At 37.5% G+C, this 16011-nt stretch overlaps 1 protein-coding gene across 12 annotated transcripts in view; it reads right to left on the bottom strand.

The window, feature by feature from the left end:
- Positions 1-16011, bottom strand: part of SENP7 (SUMO specific peptidase 7) — a 39349-nt gene that overhangs the window by 22790 nt on the left and 548 nt on the right. For 4 of the 12 annotated variants that reach the window (XM_071758178.1, XM_071758215.1, XM_071758199.1 and 1 more), the window contains exons 2-6: positions 14813-14859; positions 12103-12210; positions 8838-8932; positions 2245-2442; positions 447-644 (exon numbers count right to left, since the gene is read on the bottom strand). In XM_071758178.1, the coding sequence (XP_071614279.1) occupies positions 447-644; positions 2245-2442; positions 8838-8932; positions 12103-12210; positions 14813-14848 (635 nt within the window). In that variant the 5' untranslated portion in view covers positions 14849-14859. The remainder of the gene's footprint in view (positions 1-446; positions 645-2244; positions 2443-8837; positions 8933-12102; positions 12211-14812; positions 14860-16011) is intronic. The other 8 variants (XM_071758228.1, XM_071758243.1, XM_071758205.1 and 5 more) reach the window with 6 other exon arrangements.

The following is a 16011-nucleotide window of genomic DNA, read 5'->3' as shown; positions in this document are numbered from 1 at the left end:
AACGGTATTCTGTTGGGATTGAGAAGACTGGTAGATTAATGCAAAAAGAAATGAACTATCACAGAGAGGAGTGTGGAGAGATTTTGCCAGAGAAGCTACTTGAAATCACACTGGAACACAGCAACAGGAAAGCAAGATTTTGGCACGGGACATGAAACCAACTTAAATGTGTTTGAATTACTTGGCCATCTTCATAAATCAAAACATTGATCTGTTGCAAAGGGAAGCCCCTTCTATGAAGGAAAAGTGGCCTGTTGACATCAGGTACTGTAAATCAGAACAAATGCAATGTTGAAATGGCTCACTGAAGCATCATGTTAGTTTGCACCCAGGAAATCAATCTCCTGCTTCAAGACAAGAATGTAACAAATTTGCCTAGGGAAATTCTTTTCCATTGTGAAGTTATGTCATTTCAGGAAGACTGACAAGATCAGTGGGTAACATACCTTTCAGACAGAAAAGAACTTTCATGTGGAGAACTTAATATTTGACATGTCTGGAGACTGGCAACAGAGGATGAGGGCAGTTGACCCGATTGTAATTTGTCAGCATCAGATAAATTTGCATCAATTATTACGTGGCTGTGTATATATTTTCTTCCAATTTTCGTCCTCAGGACATTCGTCAAGATAACTTTGGGTTGCCTGCCATATATATATAACAGCAAATCATAAATACTGCACTGAAATCCAGAAAAAAACACTTCTTTTTAAATTCATGTAATTTAGAGGATTGATAATCATGAAACATCATTACTCTCAGTCCCCTAAAGACAAACTGAAATCCAGATAAGGAACCTAAAATTCAAGGTAAGCAGATAAACACAAAAAAGCAACAAGAGATAAGGGTAAAAAACACCAGCCATATAATTTCATTTAAACCAGTTATAATTCACATTGAATTGCCTCTTATACATCGAGGTTTTGTTTAAAAACTGGTATATACATTTATGTTTAATAATGTAATTTCTGTCCCCATTTCTCAAAACTATGGAGCAAACAATCTTGATTTTCCTGTGAACAAGAAGCCTCCAGTAAGAGAGACTGCATTTTCTCAAGCACTAAGCAACAGGTAGAAAAGCGACACATACAAAAAAGGCAGCATTAGATTTTTTTTTTCCCTCCTCAAATTCCCAATGGCATTCTACAGAATAGCAATAACAAGGCTCAGAAAAACATCTGCAACTGTTAGAAAAGCCAAGCACCACAAATAAGCTAAACAGGAATATGAAGATGCAAAAGCATATCTGAGCCCAGATGTACAAGAGCAGTACCACTCCTTTCATACAATGCCACTGCAGACAGCCTGCTGTATATAGCCTTGATTATCAACCTAGTTTCTCAGACTGAGATTTAAATTTTACCATTTCTATTGAACTTTATTTTGCATTAGGTGCAATTTCACAGCCTTTTTTGCATCCATTATGAACAACATTATCTTTTGGGTATCAACTGCCTAATTCTCCTGCTGTCTGTATTCATCCACAAAACACAATCCAGCACAGACTCTGTGATGTCTGGGGGCACTCAGATCTCCTTTTGCATCAAGACAGGTTTACACCTAATCAGGAGACTACTTTACAGACAAAGGTGCAGAGGTACAAAGGTGACAAGCAATAAGGATATGATTGAGAGGAAAAGTCTAATATAGAAAAACATTGTAGTCTGATGCAACCTTGGAAACAGGAAGTCTCTACCCTGATTTATCAGAGATAAATCTCATTGAAAAAAACATTCACTCTAGCCATGCTTCTCCCTGATCATCTGCAACTGACCACTATTTGGGAGGTGGGTGGGAACAGTGGTGGGGGAATACTGGATTTGATATGCTTTTCTTCTCACCCTTTATGCCAGTTGTCCTATTTTGATGAGTAGTCAGAAATGGTGATAGTTAAAATGCACCTTGATACCCTCTTTGGGAAAACAGGGTGGTTAAATGCAAATGTAGTCTTCTTTTCACAAGACTGATCCCCAAATATTGTGACAGTCCAGTGGCTGAATCAATTAGTCTCGTCAGTACAGAATTACCTGACCAGAAAACCCACCATAGTGTGCGCAGCACCATTTTTTTTTTAATGATTATCAAAAGTAACCAGGTACAAGGAAATTCAATCAAGAGGGATGACATGAGAATATATTTCATTAATAAGACAGATGTGGTAAAACAAAGAACATTTTCTCATGAAAAAAAAACCACAACAGCATGGAATACTTTGTTTAGTGATGTGAGGCAAAACCAACGTACCTTTTAGACAGAAAAAGGCTTTGGAGAGTAGGGTTTAAAATTTGCCATATCGTTAGGCTGGCAGCAGATGAGGAGGGTGGTTGATCTGACTGCAGCTTGCCAGCACCAGAGAAATTAGCACCAGTTTTATGTTGTGCCTGTGTGTATTTTCTTCCTATTTTCGTCCTCAGTACATTCGTCAAGATAACTTTGGGTTGCCTGCCATACATATAACAATAAATTAATAATAGGGTGCTGAGAACTTCTTAGGTCACATGAATTCAACAAAGCTTTTCTCTGAATTTACTGTCTCTGCATCATACCTTATACCGTCAGTAGAATTAAGTTCACTTCCCTGACAATTTACAAAGCATCTTTGGAGAGGAGGAGTAATAAACACCTCTTCATCAGAACAAGGCTTCTTCCTCTGGCATCAATGACTAACACATCCATATGGGATTTTGAAGAGGTAAACTTTCAGTGCAGAAATAAGGAAATTTCACTGCATCTTTGTATTGTAAAATTATCAAAGTATTCACCGTGGCCTTACAAACTATTTTAAAAACATGCACTTGAGTACTTGCAGAATATGAAAACAAGCACTCATACTGTGGCATCTCATTTTAGAACCATGAATAGTACTGGTTACTGTAAAACAGATTAGATTATGATCTTGCTGTGGGAAAAAAAAAAACAAAAATCAAGAAGCTAGTACAATCTGTCAGTTTTGAAGCTTCAACAGATTTATGTTCATACATAATGCCATACAGTTATGAACTACAAAGTTTGTTAAAATTCTGCAGCATGACCAGTGATTTGGACAGTGTCCTTATAAACCAGTAAGGACTAAATATAATACGTAATTTATAGAGATTGACTTTATTTTCAAACATGAAAATTGGACTTGTTTTGCCAGGACTGGTCCTAAGAGGACACTACAGTTCAGGCTCATTAGTTGGTTTTAAAATATTTCCAAAGCAAGAATTGCTTTTTCTATTGCATGTCTTGTGTAACAAACTAAATTGTTCACAATGTAGAGCAAGGATCCTCCTTTTACAGCTACAGAAATTACTCACATAGGTGTTACAGGCATCCTACAGTGACATTTCTTAACCACATGGCTGTTGGTTGTCTATTTGTTGATAACTGTGCAAGCAACTACTAGGGAATTGCAGTGGTCCTACTGACATTCTCCATTCTGCTCAATAGCATGGTTACATGGTATCTAGCAGTAAACAAAAATGTATGGCATGAAAACTGCTGAAGAATAGGTATGCTTGAAAACAAAGAAAGACTTGGAACTGCCATGCTAGCAAAATGTGTTGAACTTGGGGAAAATGTTTCAGGTAATCTCTATGTTTCGCTTTTTCAGTCATTGCTGCATGTCAAGATTTTATTTTCCATGGTTATTTGACATGTTAACAAGACACATGACCCCTCATTGAACAACACTAGACTTTAAGGTTCCTATGCACAGCTTGGAGAACCTGCATAGAAGCTACTAATGATGGTCACTCTTACCAAATGTCTGCATCACTGAATGCCATAACATCGTATGAAATAATCTGCTTTCTCTTAGAGTTCTGCTATGCACTTCCTAGATCAGTGCTCTCCAAACTTCTTTTGATCATGCAAAAGACTGACTCTTTGAAGTTCATGAGAAGTCATATGTATAAAGACAGACTCATTAGAAGAGTGCCCTAATCTATAGGAATGCTCCAGAATGTTTTAGGCAGAGCCAGGAAAAGGCAGGTATACACCTGCTCTTTTACCTAGACCTCTATACACTCTATGACTACCAATGGAAAGAACTGTTGTTTTAAAGAACCCATTATAGAGTCTGAGCATATGCTTCAAATATTGTAGGCCTAAATAAAGTTTATTCTACACTCCGAGGACAAAGAGATTGGAATTCCATTTGAAGATATGCTTTAACTACTGAAAAGTTTAGAAATTAAATACAAGTCATGAGGGACACTTTAGTAGGACTCGTGCCTTACACTGTGGAGCCCAACTGTAACAACCTTGTGAGTATACACCAAGCCTGCAAAGTGTTCTTGATTTAGCATACGAAGCAAGAGATTTATTTTACCCTCAGCTAAATCAAAAGTTCTAGCTTTTTTTCTGGGATTTTCAAATGTTCAGAGCTGATATTTTAACCATCATTAACAATCATGGCAGACCAACTTACAGTGACCGGACATGTACACAATTTATTGTTTATCCAACTGTAATGCATTTTAGAAATGAGGAATATCTAAGCAGTATCTCAGAAAATAAAGAATTTACATATTTAAGATTTGATAAAAATTCAAAATTCAGCTACACAGAACCTGTTAGACTGTTAAAAAAGTTACAACTACTAAGCAATTGAAGGCAATTTCATGATAGAAGTCATAAAATAACTCCTGCAAATTCATCAATGAAAGACTGAGCCAGATACTTCTCCTCTTCCTCCAGCAGGACTTGAAATTGCAAATCAAACCTTGAAGTATCTAAATGGCATTTTTCCTCCACCTATGTAGCAGGTGTGGAAGTGACCCCTAGCAGTATGAAGACATTAATTAGAAAGTGTTCCTCCTTAAAAATTAAAGTGTTTAAAAATCATTACTGTAGAGCACCATGAGACAGCATAAATGTTATTCTCCATGAAACACTTTTATTGTCCTGTAAAGACTCACACTGAGCCTAACAGCTTATACCTGAGGTTGAAATTCTTTCAGTTTTCATTGTTCCACCTTGTAGAAATGCGAGACTATTTATTTTCTTCCTGTTGGTCAAACAAATTTTACTAAATTTAGCCTTGCACACTGAGAACACACATGGTCTCAAAGCCTTTATTTTAATTATATGATCACGACTTCTAAGGATAATAAAAACAGTCCAACCTTTAGGGTCTTAAAAAATGCCATCATGGCAGAGAAAGCTCAGAACAGGAGGTAGTCAATTCCCAGTGAAACTGTTTCATTATCTACAGTTTATTGGAGACCTTGGAAACTCAGATCTGACATTCTTTGCTCACACTCTTATCAGGCTAGACCCTGACAGGGTCCAGGCCACTCCACAATCTGGTTTACTGCTTGTAATTAGGTACAGAACTTGTGGTGATCCCCACTCTTAATTTTAAATAGGGCTTATACATATTCAGAAAACATCTTTGCAAAAATAATCTTACAATTTAAAGCAAACGTGCATCTCTGCAACTAGCTTTGCACTGGAGACCTGTGCAAAGATGAACCCTCAATAAACAACAAGGAAGAAAGCATACATTTGGCTATACTTAAAGATGATGTGCAGATAAAGCATCACTTCTTATGTGGTACCAGTTTTCAACTGAAGACCTTGATAGGATTGCTGGTTATGACATGATCTTCAAAGCTTTCAGTACAGTAGCTTCAGAGCTTTCAATAGCTTCACTTTCTAAAGAAGGAATGGCATCTGGTGGCATTTCTTGAAAAATCGTGTAATTAAGACTGAACATAAAACAGATTCACTAAGAACATCTACACTTAAACCAGCCTGCACATCTGTAAATGATGGCTGGGTCACAGATCTCCAAACTGCCTGTTAAATTGTTCACATAATAAAGTGAGCAAGTCATGCAAAAGACATTTTAAAAGATAAAAGTTATTAACGAGTAGAACAAAAGCAAGCAAGGTATACATAAGAAGCAAGGCCCATGACCAGACCCAGCAAAGTAACCTGCACAACACTAAGACTGGAGGCATCTTGGTGAAGGAAAATCAAACTCGACCATTTTTGTTTCTAAAGCAAGAACTTACTGTATCTCCTTTTATCTACCAAAAGAAAGAAAAACAAAAACCAAACATAAGCAATGGTAATTGAAACATGCTTCCACATGTAAGGATGGAAGAGAAAACAAAATTTTTGAAAAATGCTAATAGCTTGCTGTCCTGGCCAGTCTCATGTAACTTTCACAGGGAAAAAAGGAGCATTCTACCTTACAAAGTGCAAGACTAGAAGTTATTGTTTGTACTCTTGAGGAAAATGTGTGACCCCTATTTCACCCAATAATCAGAGAGCTGCTAGACTGAGCTCCCTTTTCGACCGTATTTGTCAAGTGTTGTAATCACTGGCTCCAATTTGCTCAAATTTGTATTAGAAAGTGGTGGTCAAAATGAGACCCAGAGGCTACTGACTGCTTTTGGAGTAATTTAATATTAATTGTCTACACCACAATTTTCATGCCTACATTCTTCTAGTATTAAACGCAAGTTTGGGGAGATAAGATACTTTGACAGTGGGATACCAAATACAACATGATACCTCATCAGGTGATAAAAAAAAAGCTCCCATGAAAGTTGAACATCTGTCCTGAGTTTACAGAATAAAGCCACTGAATAAACACACTTAATGTGTATTCTGCTATCTGAGCCTGGCCCATCAGAGCCCAAAGGAATAACATGATGCACCATCAACAGTCAGCTCTTGATTTCCACATTCACTGACTACACCCTTTTGAGAAGAGATCCGGTCTGTCCTCCTCCTGCTTCAAGGCTCTGTCCTTTCATCAAAGGATTAGAAGTCTATGTTTTAACAGTAATCATGAACATCCCTACTAACCACCTTGCTTTGCTGGACCAGGAAGTTATCACTGTCAAAATGTGCTTGCAAGGGGAACCAGTATGTAAATGATAGCTGCAGAAAATCTTACTGATACTGGGTCAGTACTTCATTCAGCTGTGACATGTATTTTAGTTAATATTTACAATACTGTGATGAAAAAAATCACACACACCTTATTTAAGTACTCTTCCTATCCTCCTGATAAAAGAAACTTGACAGAACAGGGTGAGAAGCTTGGATTTCAAAATAGTATTCTAGTTTCTTTTTTATTTCCCCTTATTTTCCTCTTGGAGGATGCAGGAGTAAAACATCTGAGGTAGGCGGATGCCTCTAAGCTTTATTTCAACGTGGTAACAGCTACCCTTGAAACAGTGTCACCCCCTTCCTCAACAAAGTTTCATAAGTGGGATGCAAAACATTAACTGACCAATTACATACATACTGCATTTAAATTTTTGCAATGGAACCAATAAATTGAACTATTCATATTTCATGACATGTGCCAATTTTTTTTGTGACACAATTCTAGGAGTGTGAAGGGACCTCCAGTGTATGAGGGCGACTGACCTGAGAGCCCTGCCTGAGATAACAAATCACCTGACAGTGACTTTTCAGAAGACCATCCATGAGCAGAGATGTTCAAGTGAGAGCAGCCCTATTTGCTGCTCCCTGTCCCCATGATCTCATGCCACAGCAGGAGTGACAGAAGCCATCAACTACTGTCTTTTAGAGGTCCTCAACATTGAAAGGTCAGTCCAAGACCTTTGGAGATTGGTACCACATAGTATCCATTTCGAAGTGTAACTGACACTTGAGAAACTGCAATTTATAAAGATTTAAATCTTAAAAAAATTAAAATTAGGTTTACCCTGTGAGCCTCTACCTCAGCTAAAGTTACCAAGAGAAGCATTTTGAGGTAACTATATGTAAACTGACAGCTACACCTCTGAGAAGGTATGACAAATAAATCCACAATCTTAAAGTTCAAGTCTGCCCTGCAATGGTTTGAAGCATTCTGAATATAAAGACTAGGCTAAATGATGACCACTCACAGGTCACAAAACCACCACATTCAGCAATGTCAAAAATACCTGCTGCCATTAAGCATTTTCATTATCTGGGCACTTTTTAAACAGCCTCTCCTGGTATTAAATCACTTATGGTCAAGTTACACGCCAGTCAGAAAATGGGACAGAGAATGCATACTCTAACTTGTTTATATTTAAATATTTTGTGGAGCAACAACTGCTTCATCAATATAATTATTTTCATCATGCCTCATTATGCTTCCTAGCTGCTGTCAATTTATCCAATTCTAAATTTTCATTTCTGTTTGTAAACTACAGCACTTACAGCTTCAAAATTTTCTTGGATGAACAATTATGTAGCTAACAACAGATGATTTTAAGTAATTTGTCATCATCACAAAGAAATCAAGATATTTGCTCTCGGCAACAGATCATAAAGAAGTGGCACATCAGCAGTCTTATTTACTCACCTAGGTGTATTGACTATGAACACAGAGGTGAAAAAACACTGCTTTTTTACTGCCTTTCCCTACTAATTGCCATACTGCTTGGATTGGGGTTTTCTTGCTGTTTTTTCTTTTTTAATAATAATGCCAGCTTAATAATCGTGGACTACAAAGCAAAATGTGAAAAGCAAATGAAAATGTGAGAAACCTAAATATCTAAAATACCTAGGGCTAAAACAATCATTTAGACTTAGAGTAATTAACATTTTCCAGATTTCCAAGAAGGTAAACAAGCAACAATTCCTGTAATAAGCATTACATTCCTATTGTGATGTCACAGTCTTGCCTTGTGTTAGAGCAAAGAAAATTTATGGTTGCTTCATAATTCAATACCATTAAATCACAGAACCATGATTCTCCGAAGGTAGGCTACCTATCAGCCTGAAAAACATCTCCATGATGCAAATAGTCAGGTAGAGACCAGTGATACACATTTTCAAGAAAGATTGTGAAACTGAGTAGACAAAGAACTAATTTTGAGATCAGTTCTTACCCAATGGATTCTTCATCATTAGAGCTGTGTCTATCACAGTCCTTTTGCCTTCTTGCTTTTGTGGAAGGCGCTCTGTTGTTCGCCCTTAATTTCCACTGAAATAAAAAAAATTAGAATGGCAGGTTCAAACAAATATAAATATGTCATAATGGATATTACATTAGAAAAATGGAATAATGCCATACACTGAAACACAGAATGGTTTGAGTAGGAAAGGACCTTAAAGATCATCTAGTTCCAAACCCCCCTGCATGGGCAGGGACACGTCCCACTAGACAGGGTTGCTCAAAGCTCAATCCAACCTGGCCCTGAACACTTCCAAGGAGGGGGCAGCCACAACTCCACTAGACAACCTGTGCCAGTGTCTCACCATCCTCAAACAGTAAAGAATTTCTTCCTAATGTCCAACCTAACATTCCTCCTCAGCCTATCACTACATGCACTGGTAAAAAGTACCTCCTCAGCTTTCTTATAGTACCCCAGCTTTCTTCAGGGTACTAAAAGTCTGCTCTAAGGTCTCCCCAGACCCTTCTCTTCTCCAGGCTAAACAATCCAAACTCTCTCAGCCTGTCTTCATCAGAGAGGTATTTCAGCATTTGGATCCTCTTCATGGCCCTCCACTGGACTCACTTCAATAGGTTCGTGTCCTTTCTGTGCTGTCCCAGAACTGTACTCCAGATGGGGTCTCATGAAAGCAGAGACAATCATCTCCCTCAAAGTACTGGCCATGCTTCTTTTGATACGGGCCAGGCCATGGTTGGCTTTCTGGACTGCAAGCACACTATGCTGGCTCATGCTGAACTTCTCATCAATGAACATCCCCAAGACCTTTACTTCAGGGCTGCTCTCCATCCATTCTCTGCCCAGTCTGTAACTATGCTTGAGACTGCCATGGCCCATGTGCAGAACCTTGCACTTGGCCTTGTTGAACAATGCACCTGCTCAAATAAAACAGAGCCAAAGAGCATATCTAAAACAATTCCGAAGAATTATTTTGCTTGATTTAAAACACCTATGTATCAACTTACCTGAATTTTCTCCTAAAGAAATTTGACAATACAGGACAATCCAATTATTTCCCTATTTAAAGGACTATCCCAAACAGGAACTTAAATATTAGGCCTGTTTTACATAATCACAAATACCCAAGACAACCTCTTCTTCAACTCCATGCATTTAACCAACGTATATACCTCTCAAAGAGATGAAATTCTGTGAAAGAAAAGGAATTTGAAGTTTTGGTACATGGGTAGCAAAACCCATAAAAGCACAATTTCACTTTTTCCAAATTCTCTTACCTTACCAGAATGCACTTTCATTTTCAAAATAATACCACAAAGTATCGGTTTTTGGAACTGCAGAAATACCGATCTCTCTCTGATATTAGGTCCTCCTAATCTCTCCTCACTTTTTTCAACACAGAAGAAAACATGTTTGAAAGTTATGCCACCAAGTTGAAAGAAAAACCTATCTTCCTTTCTGTTTAAGTGTGTGGTTAAAGGGCATCTGAAAAATAGGCACCCACATATATTTCACAAACTTTAGAGAAGTCTGAAAGATGCATCTGAAATCTTTTCCCTACCATAGGGGCTGGCTCTGTAGTGGAAAATACCCTCATTAATAAAACAGCTGTCAGCAAGAAATTGCTCTGAAGATGCTCTCCCCTCCTCCTACCTTCAAACACCATCTAGTTCCCTTCGAATTGGTCTTCAAACATATTAAGTGACCTACATACCGAAGTCACTGAAAGCTGCACAAATTTTTTCAAACAACATACAGCAAAGTCTGGCAACAGCAAACGCAACCTGGACAGACCTTTGTGTGGATAAATGTAATATTTCTTTTAATTATGATACCTCGTTAGCATATTTTTTTTAAGTAGAATGTAAAGACTGGTCAATGTTTACCACAGAATCACAGAATTAAGGGGTTGGAAGGGACCTCTGTATATCATCTAGTCCAAACCTCCTGCTAGAGTAGGATCCCCTAGAGTGGATTACACAGGAATATTGTACAGATATATATATATACAGATACATAATACTATACAGAGCCCTCAACCACATGGAAAAGTCTGAAATATTTAGACATGGGTAAGAAAAATAAAACATGGAAAATTAGACAATATATAAGTAATAAACAGAAAAAAGATTTTTCAATTCATCCAGTCTAATCACTGTTTTTATAGAGGCAGAAAGGCAGGAGAAATCCCTAAAAGTGCTGCCTAGCTCTGCCTAAGAGTTTGCTGCTTGTAACCACCAGATACATTACTTCCGACTTCAAAACCTGACTGTAATTATGTGCTCTGATCACTTAAAGTATTAACAGTGTAAAACACAGCCACACAGTGAGTTTGTACTGCAGCATGCTCAAGTTCTGCAGCATGGCTTACCAAGAGGCTTGGATCACATTACTACCACTTCAAAAAAAATCCTAACTTTCCTCACCAGGTTTTTAAAGCTCTGCCACAAGGGAGCCTGTTTGTCCAGCCACATGACTCTGAAAGCACTAAAACCAACAATAAACTCTGAAGGCTGAGCTGAGGGAGTCAAGTGTAGCAAAATAGGTTTCCAAAACCTGGCATTTTAAAAACTTACTGAATTTGGAAGAGATTTGTAGAATAAAATATTTGCTTCTATATGTGATTGAGATGATCAATACACTTATATAAGATAAATACCATGCAAATACTCTGTCTTTTGGTCATAATACTGAAATTAGTTATTTCTGAATTAGTACCTAAAATTGTGTCAGAAGTCATAAAGTACTTAATATATTCCCTTACAGTTTAACTTTTTGGATATACATAATAACTAATTGAAAACTCAATGTAAAAACTCTTTTCATATCGTAACAAAAAAATGGTAATTAACCTGAACAGAACCTAAAAGTTCAGAAATCAGAATACGATTAACTAAAAATCAAATAAATATTATATTTGCCTTTGATTTAAGGTAATTTCAACCTACACCTGAAGACAAACTCTGCTTTTTCATGTTTTAGGCTTGCAATGGGGCACTAAGACTTCAATTTCTATAATTTTTAATATTCTGTAGCTTATGTAACATTTCTGTAAGTTTCAGGCAGAGTTCAGACCTATACATGTTCTCTCTTTTCTCTCTCTCTGTTTCTTTCTAAGACAACCTGGGAAATACATTGTTTACAAGGAGGCACTCAGTTTCAAAAAAAATTGGGCTCCCAAAACAGAAAAAACCCATTATCACATTCTCCTACACACGTTCAACTAAAAAAAACTTCTCTTTACCTCTTTTAAAGGGTAGTCCCAATGGTGGGAGCCTGGGAGCCTTGCCAAAGGGGACTGAACTTGGATATCCTCTGACTTGGTGTTTGTTTTCTTCTTTGGGATACGAAACTGAAAACAGATCATGTTACACAGATAATAAAGCTAAATCATCCACTAGTACTATGAGCTGACATACTGCCATGTGTACAAAGTTTTTTTAACTGTCAGGCAAAATAATCAAGTTGCAAGGGAACCACTAACCTGTGACTTTCATTTAAATGCATTCCTCACTGATGCTTGATCTTAAATCATGTGCCCTATTACGTAAGGAGCTGTTTTTAATATATGAACTGTCCTAAAAAGCAATAAAAAGCTCTTACTATTTCAACAACTTTACAACAACTTCAAATGTGTGACCAAAAGGTGAGAGCCAAGAAGTTTTCTTAGTTCCCTCTGATTTGTTTACAGTCTATTTTAATCATCTCAGCTTTGAGAATGATACTGAGAAAACAAAATAGCTGAATGTCATGATAAATGTCACACCAGATTTGCACTGTCAAAATAATCCAGAATGAAGAGCAATTGTATCTTGGAATAATACAAGTATTTCATTCAGTATGATACATCAATACACTACAAGGTACTCAGAATGGTATCAGCTATTGTCATTGTCAACCTTCACAAAAATGGAACCAGCATTTCTAAAGTAACTATTTAAAGATAAAGCAGTTAGTAACTCAGAGAAAAATGCCAATTCAGAAAAAATACATAGTAAATAATGTTCATTCATTGAGATTCAAAACAGAAATGGTCAAACTAAAATGCTACTAGGTCATTGAGACAAAGGAAGAGGGTGACATTACCCATCAGTTAATTAAACCAGATAACACTGACTGAAAGAATAAGAGTGCAAGCCTTGCCACTTCTCCAGGCATTCTGAGAAGCAAAGCTTTACACTGTAAAAACGACTAGATTAGAATGTATCAGAGGGAACTCAGCATTTACATCTTTCAGACAACTGAGTCTCAGCCAGGGAAAAGCTGAAGCTACTCCATATGACAACTCCTGCCAAGTGTATTATGAACTTAATTTGCAAGCTGCCAGATGTTCTCTACCTCATAACATGAAATCACAAGCAAGGACTCCTAGAACAGCAACTTAATAACTATAACAACTTAATAACTAGCACAGAAACTGCATTCATTAGATCCAAGTCCTTCAGACAGACCATAGCTGAAGCGTACTCTACCATAATGAGATAATTCTTCAATTCTTCAGTTTGATTTATAAGTGCTCTTATTTCTCCTCTGGTTTTTTTTGTTTGTTTGTTTTGTATTTTTTTTTTTATAATTAGACCTTAATTTCTATACAGAAACTCAAACTGCTTTTGCTCTTCCAACACTAATAAGTATGTATAAGTATGCCTTCAGTAACAGATCCCTCAAATTATGAAGGATGTAAATGTTACACACAGGAAACAACTTCTAATACAAGTACCTTCCTTCCCTTTCAATCAACATTTAAGGGTTGACATGGACACTTTGTTATTCAAGAACATCTGCAATTAGATTGTTTGATAGGGCTTAGTTTGGCTGGGGTTTTTCTTTTTGAGAAGTGGCCTATAAACATGTTTTATCAGGCAGAATGTATTCTCCTGATCTGCACCCTGATGGCCAGGTACACATTTCAGAACTCCAACTGATGCCTGACCATTGGTTGCTGTTATGAGTTTCCCAGGAACACATATTTATCTAAAATTTTAACGTGCATTAAAAGTTACAGATGTTCAGATAACCTTTGTAGTAACAGAACAGATAACACTGAGAACAGGTAGGGTCAGACTCAGCAAACAGAGACAGATGAACAGACAGAAAAGGATAAAAAAAACACAAGATACATTCATCATCAAAATTTCTACTTCACTGTGCAATATCTTCCCAATGCTTGCACTCATTAAGAAGATGTTGGTTTGCAGAGTTCACAGCTGACTGACAGAACAAGCACGAAGTCAGGAGGCAAAACACAGAGATCTGTATCTATGGTTAGTGCAACATATGCAGTTGCCTCAGCTTTTCCCTACCAGAAAGTGACTAACTCAACACATACATGTGCATACGCATTAGCAGACTCCTCATCTAAAACAGCAGTACTTTTCTGAAGCTTCCCACCTGTAGGAGCAAGGATCAGAGAAAGTGTGTAAACAAGGTGCTGGAAACAGCTTATCTCTAAACCATTAGACAGTCCAGACCTTACCTGATCAAACCAGTTGCTGTGCCTACAATTTGGTTTCACCACTGTTCCATTGCTAGAAACTACTGCTACTACTACTACTACACAGGAATATTTTAGAAAAGAAGAAACACTAACATAATTAGCCTCTGAACACATCGCTGTAGATAAATAAATATTATACAACTATGTAGCTGCTCTATTTACTTAAGCAGCTTAAGTAAATCTTTATACTAAATTTAATCTTTAATATAAGATGCTAGCTTAGGTCTTCACATATCTTGAAAATGCACTCTGTGTGTGAAATGTTAAGTCTATCATGTATATTAATATATGTTCAACAGCAGACCTTGTTATTTACTGCTACCAGGATAAAGTGCTTCTTAGGCATGTTCCAACAAAGCAAAATCTAGACCACTGGAGAATTAATGCCACTGTGCAAATACATCGGAACACCCTAGGATACCCAAAGTAAATTGTTGCAAATTGTTGCAAGACTTACACTGACGTAACTTGAAGATGATGTTCTTCCTTCCATGATTTTCTCTACTGTAAAAAAGATATGAAATAGGCTTAGCAATTTGTGGGTTATTTCTTCAGAGGAAAGCATGACCACAGTAGCAGGCATAAAGCAAGAACCAGAAAATTATTTTTGAGCAAGCTAGCACAAGGAAACCTCATTCACAGAATGGTTTGAGTTAGAGATCATCCAGTACAACCACCCTGCTACAGAGAACATTTGCAGATAGATCAGGTTGCTCGAAGTCCTGCATGGCCTTGAACACTCCAATGATGAAGCACCAACAACTTCTCTGGGCTACTTGTTCCACCATTTCATCTTCATCATTAAAAAAATTCTTCCTTATGTCCAATCTAAATCTAACCTTTTTCAGCTTAAAACCATTACCCCTTGTGCTGTCACTACAGCCTTGGTAAAAAGTCATTGACAGCCACAATTAAAAATAAATAAATAAATAAATAAATAAATAAATGCTCTTGGATGATGCTCTGGATTGTCAGTGTGGACAGAAATGTTAAAACAATTTTCACTAGAAATTTTCTTAGTGACTCCTTAACTCCACCTAGTAACTCTTTAACTCTACTAGACCTAGTAGAGGTCTACTACTAGCCGCTAGTAGAGTCTAGTAGACTAGACCTACTAGACTGCTTAACTCCACCCCTTATCAAGTATGCAGCTAATAAGCAATTCAGGCTGTGATTTATAAAGTGAAAGAAGTCACAGAAGACATGTGTAACACTACAGGAGCTCTAAGAATAAATAAAATTAAAGCATTGCCGCTTACAGATCAACTTCTTGCTCAGTGGAAGAACACAGCTTCAGAGCTTCCAGCATTCATCCTCTTTATAAATATTATGTATGATTCTGGTGTAAGACCCTCAAACTTTACAGCTAGTTCGAAATCTCTCAAGAAGACCTTCAAGCTCGAGTACTTTCACTCAAGTTCGTGTACTTTTCAGCTTACAGCCCCAGCCCCCTGATGTAGGGAATAGCAACAGACTATTAAGATAAACCACACCCTATTCCTAAACCTGTAAAAGGAGGAAAGCAGACCAACAGGGACCTTCTGACAGGTCTGGGGGTGAGGGGAGAAAACAGAGGCACCACCCAGGGGTGGCACCACCCGGCTTGCCACACCATGAGCCCTCCCCCAACACACCGGTGGCCGCCACCGAGCAGGG

This window comes from Heliangelus exortis, chromosome 1 (genome assembly GCF_036169615.1).
Source record: "Heliangelus exortis chromosome 1, bHelExo1.hap1, whole genome shotgun sequence".
Lineage (NCBI taxonomy): Eukaryota > Metazoa > Chordata > Aves > Apodiformes > Trochilidae > Heliangelus > Heliangelus exortis.
The sequence above is the reverse complement of the archived record's forward strand: the minus strand, read 5'-3'. Positions and strand labels throughout refer to the sequence as shown.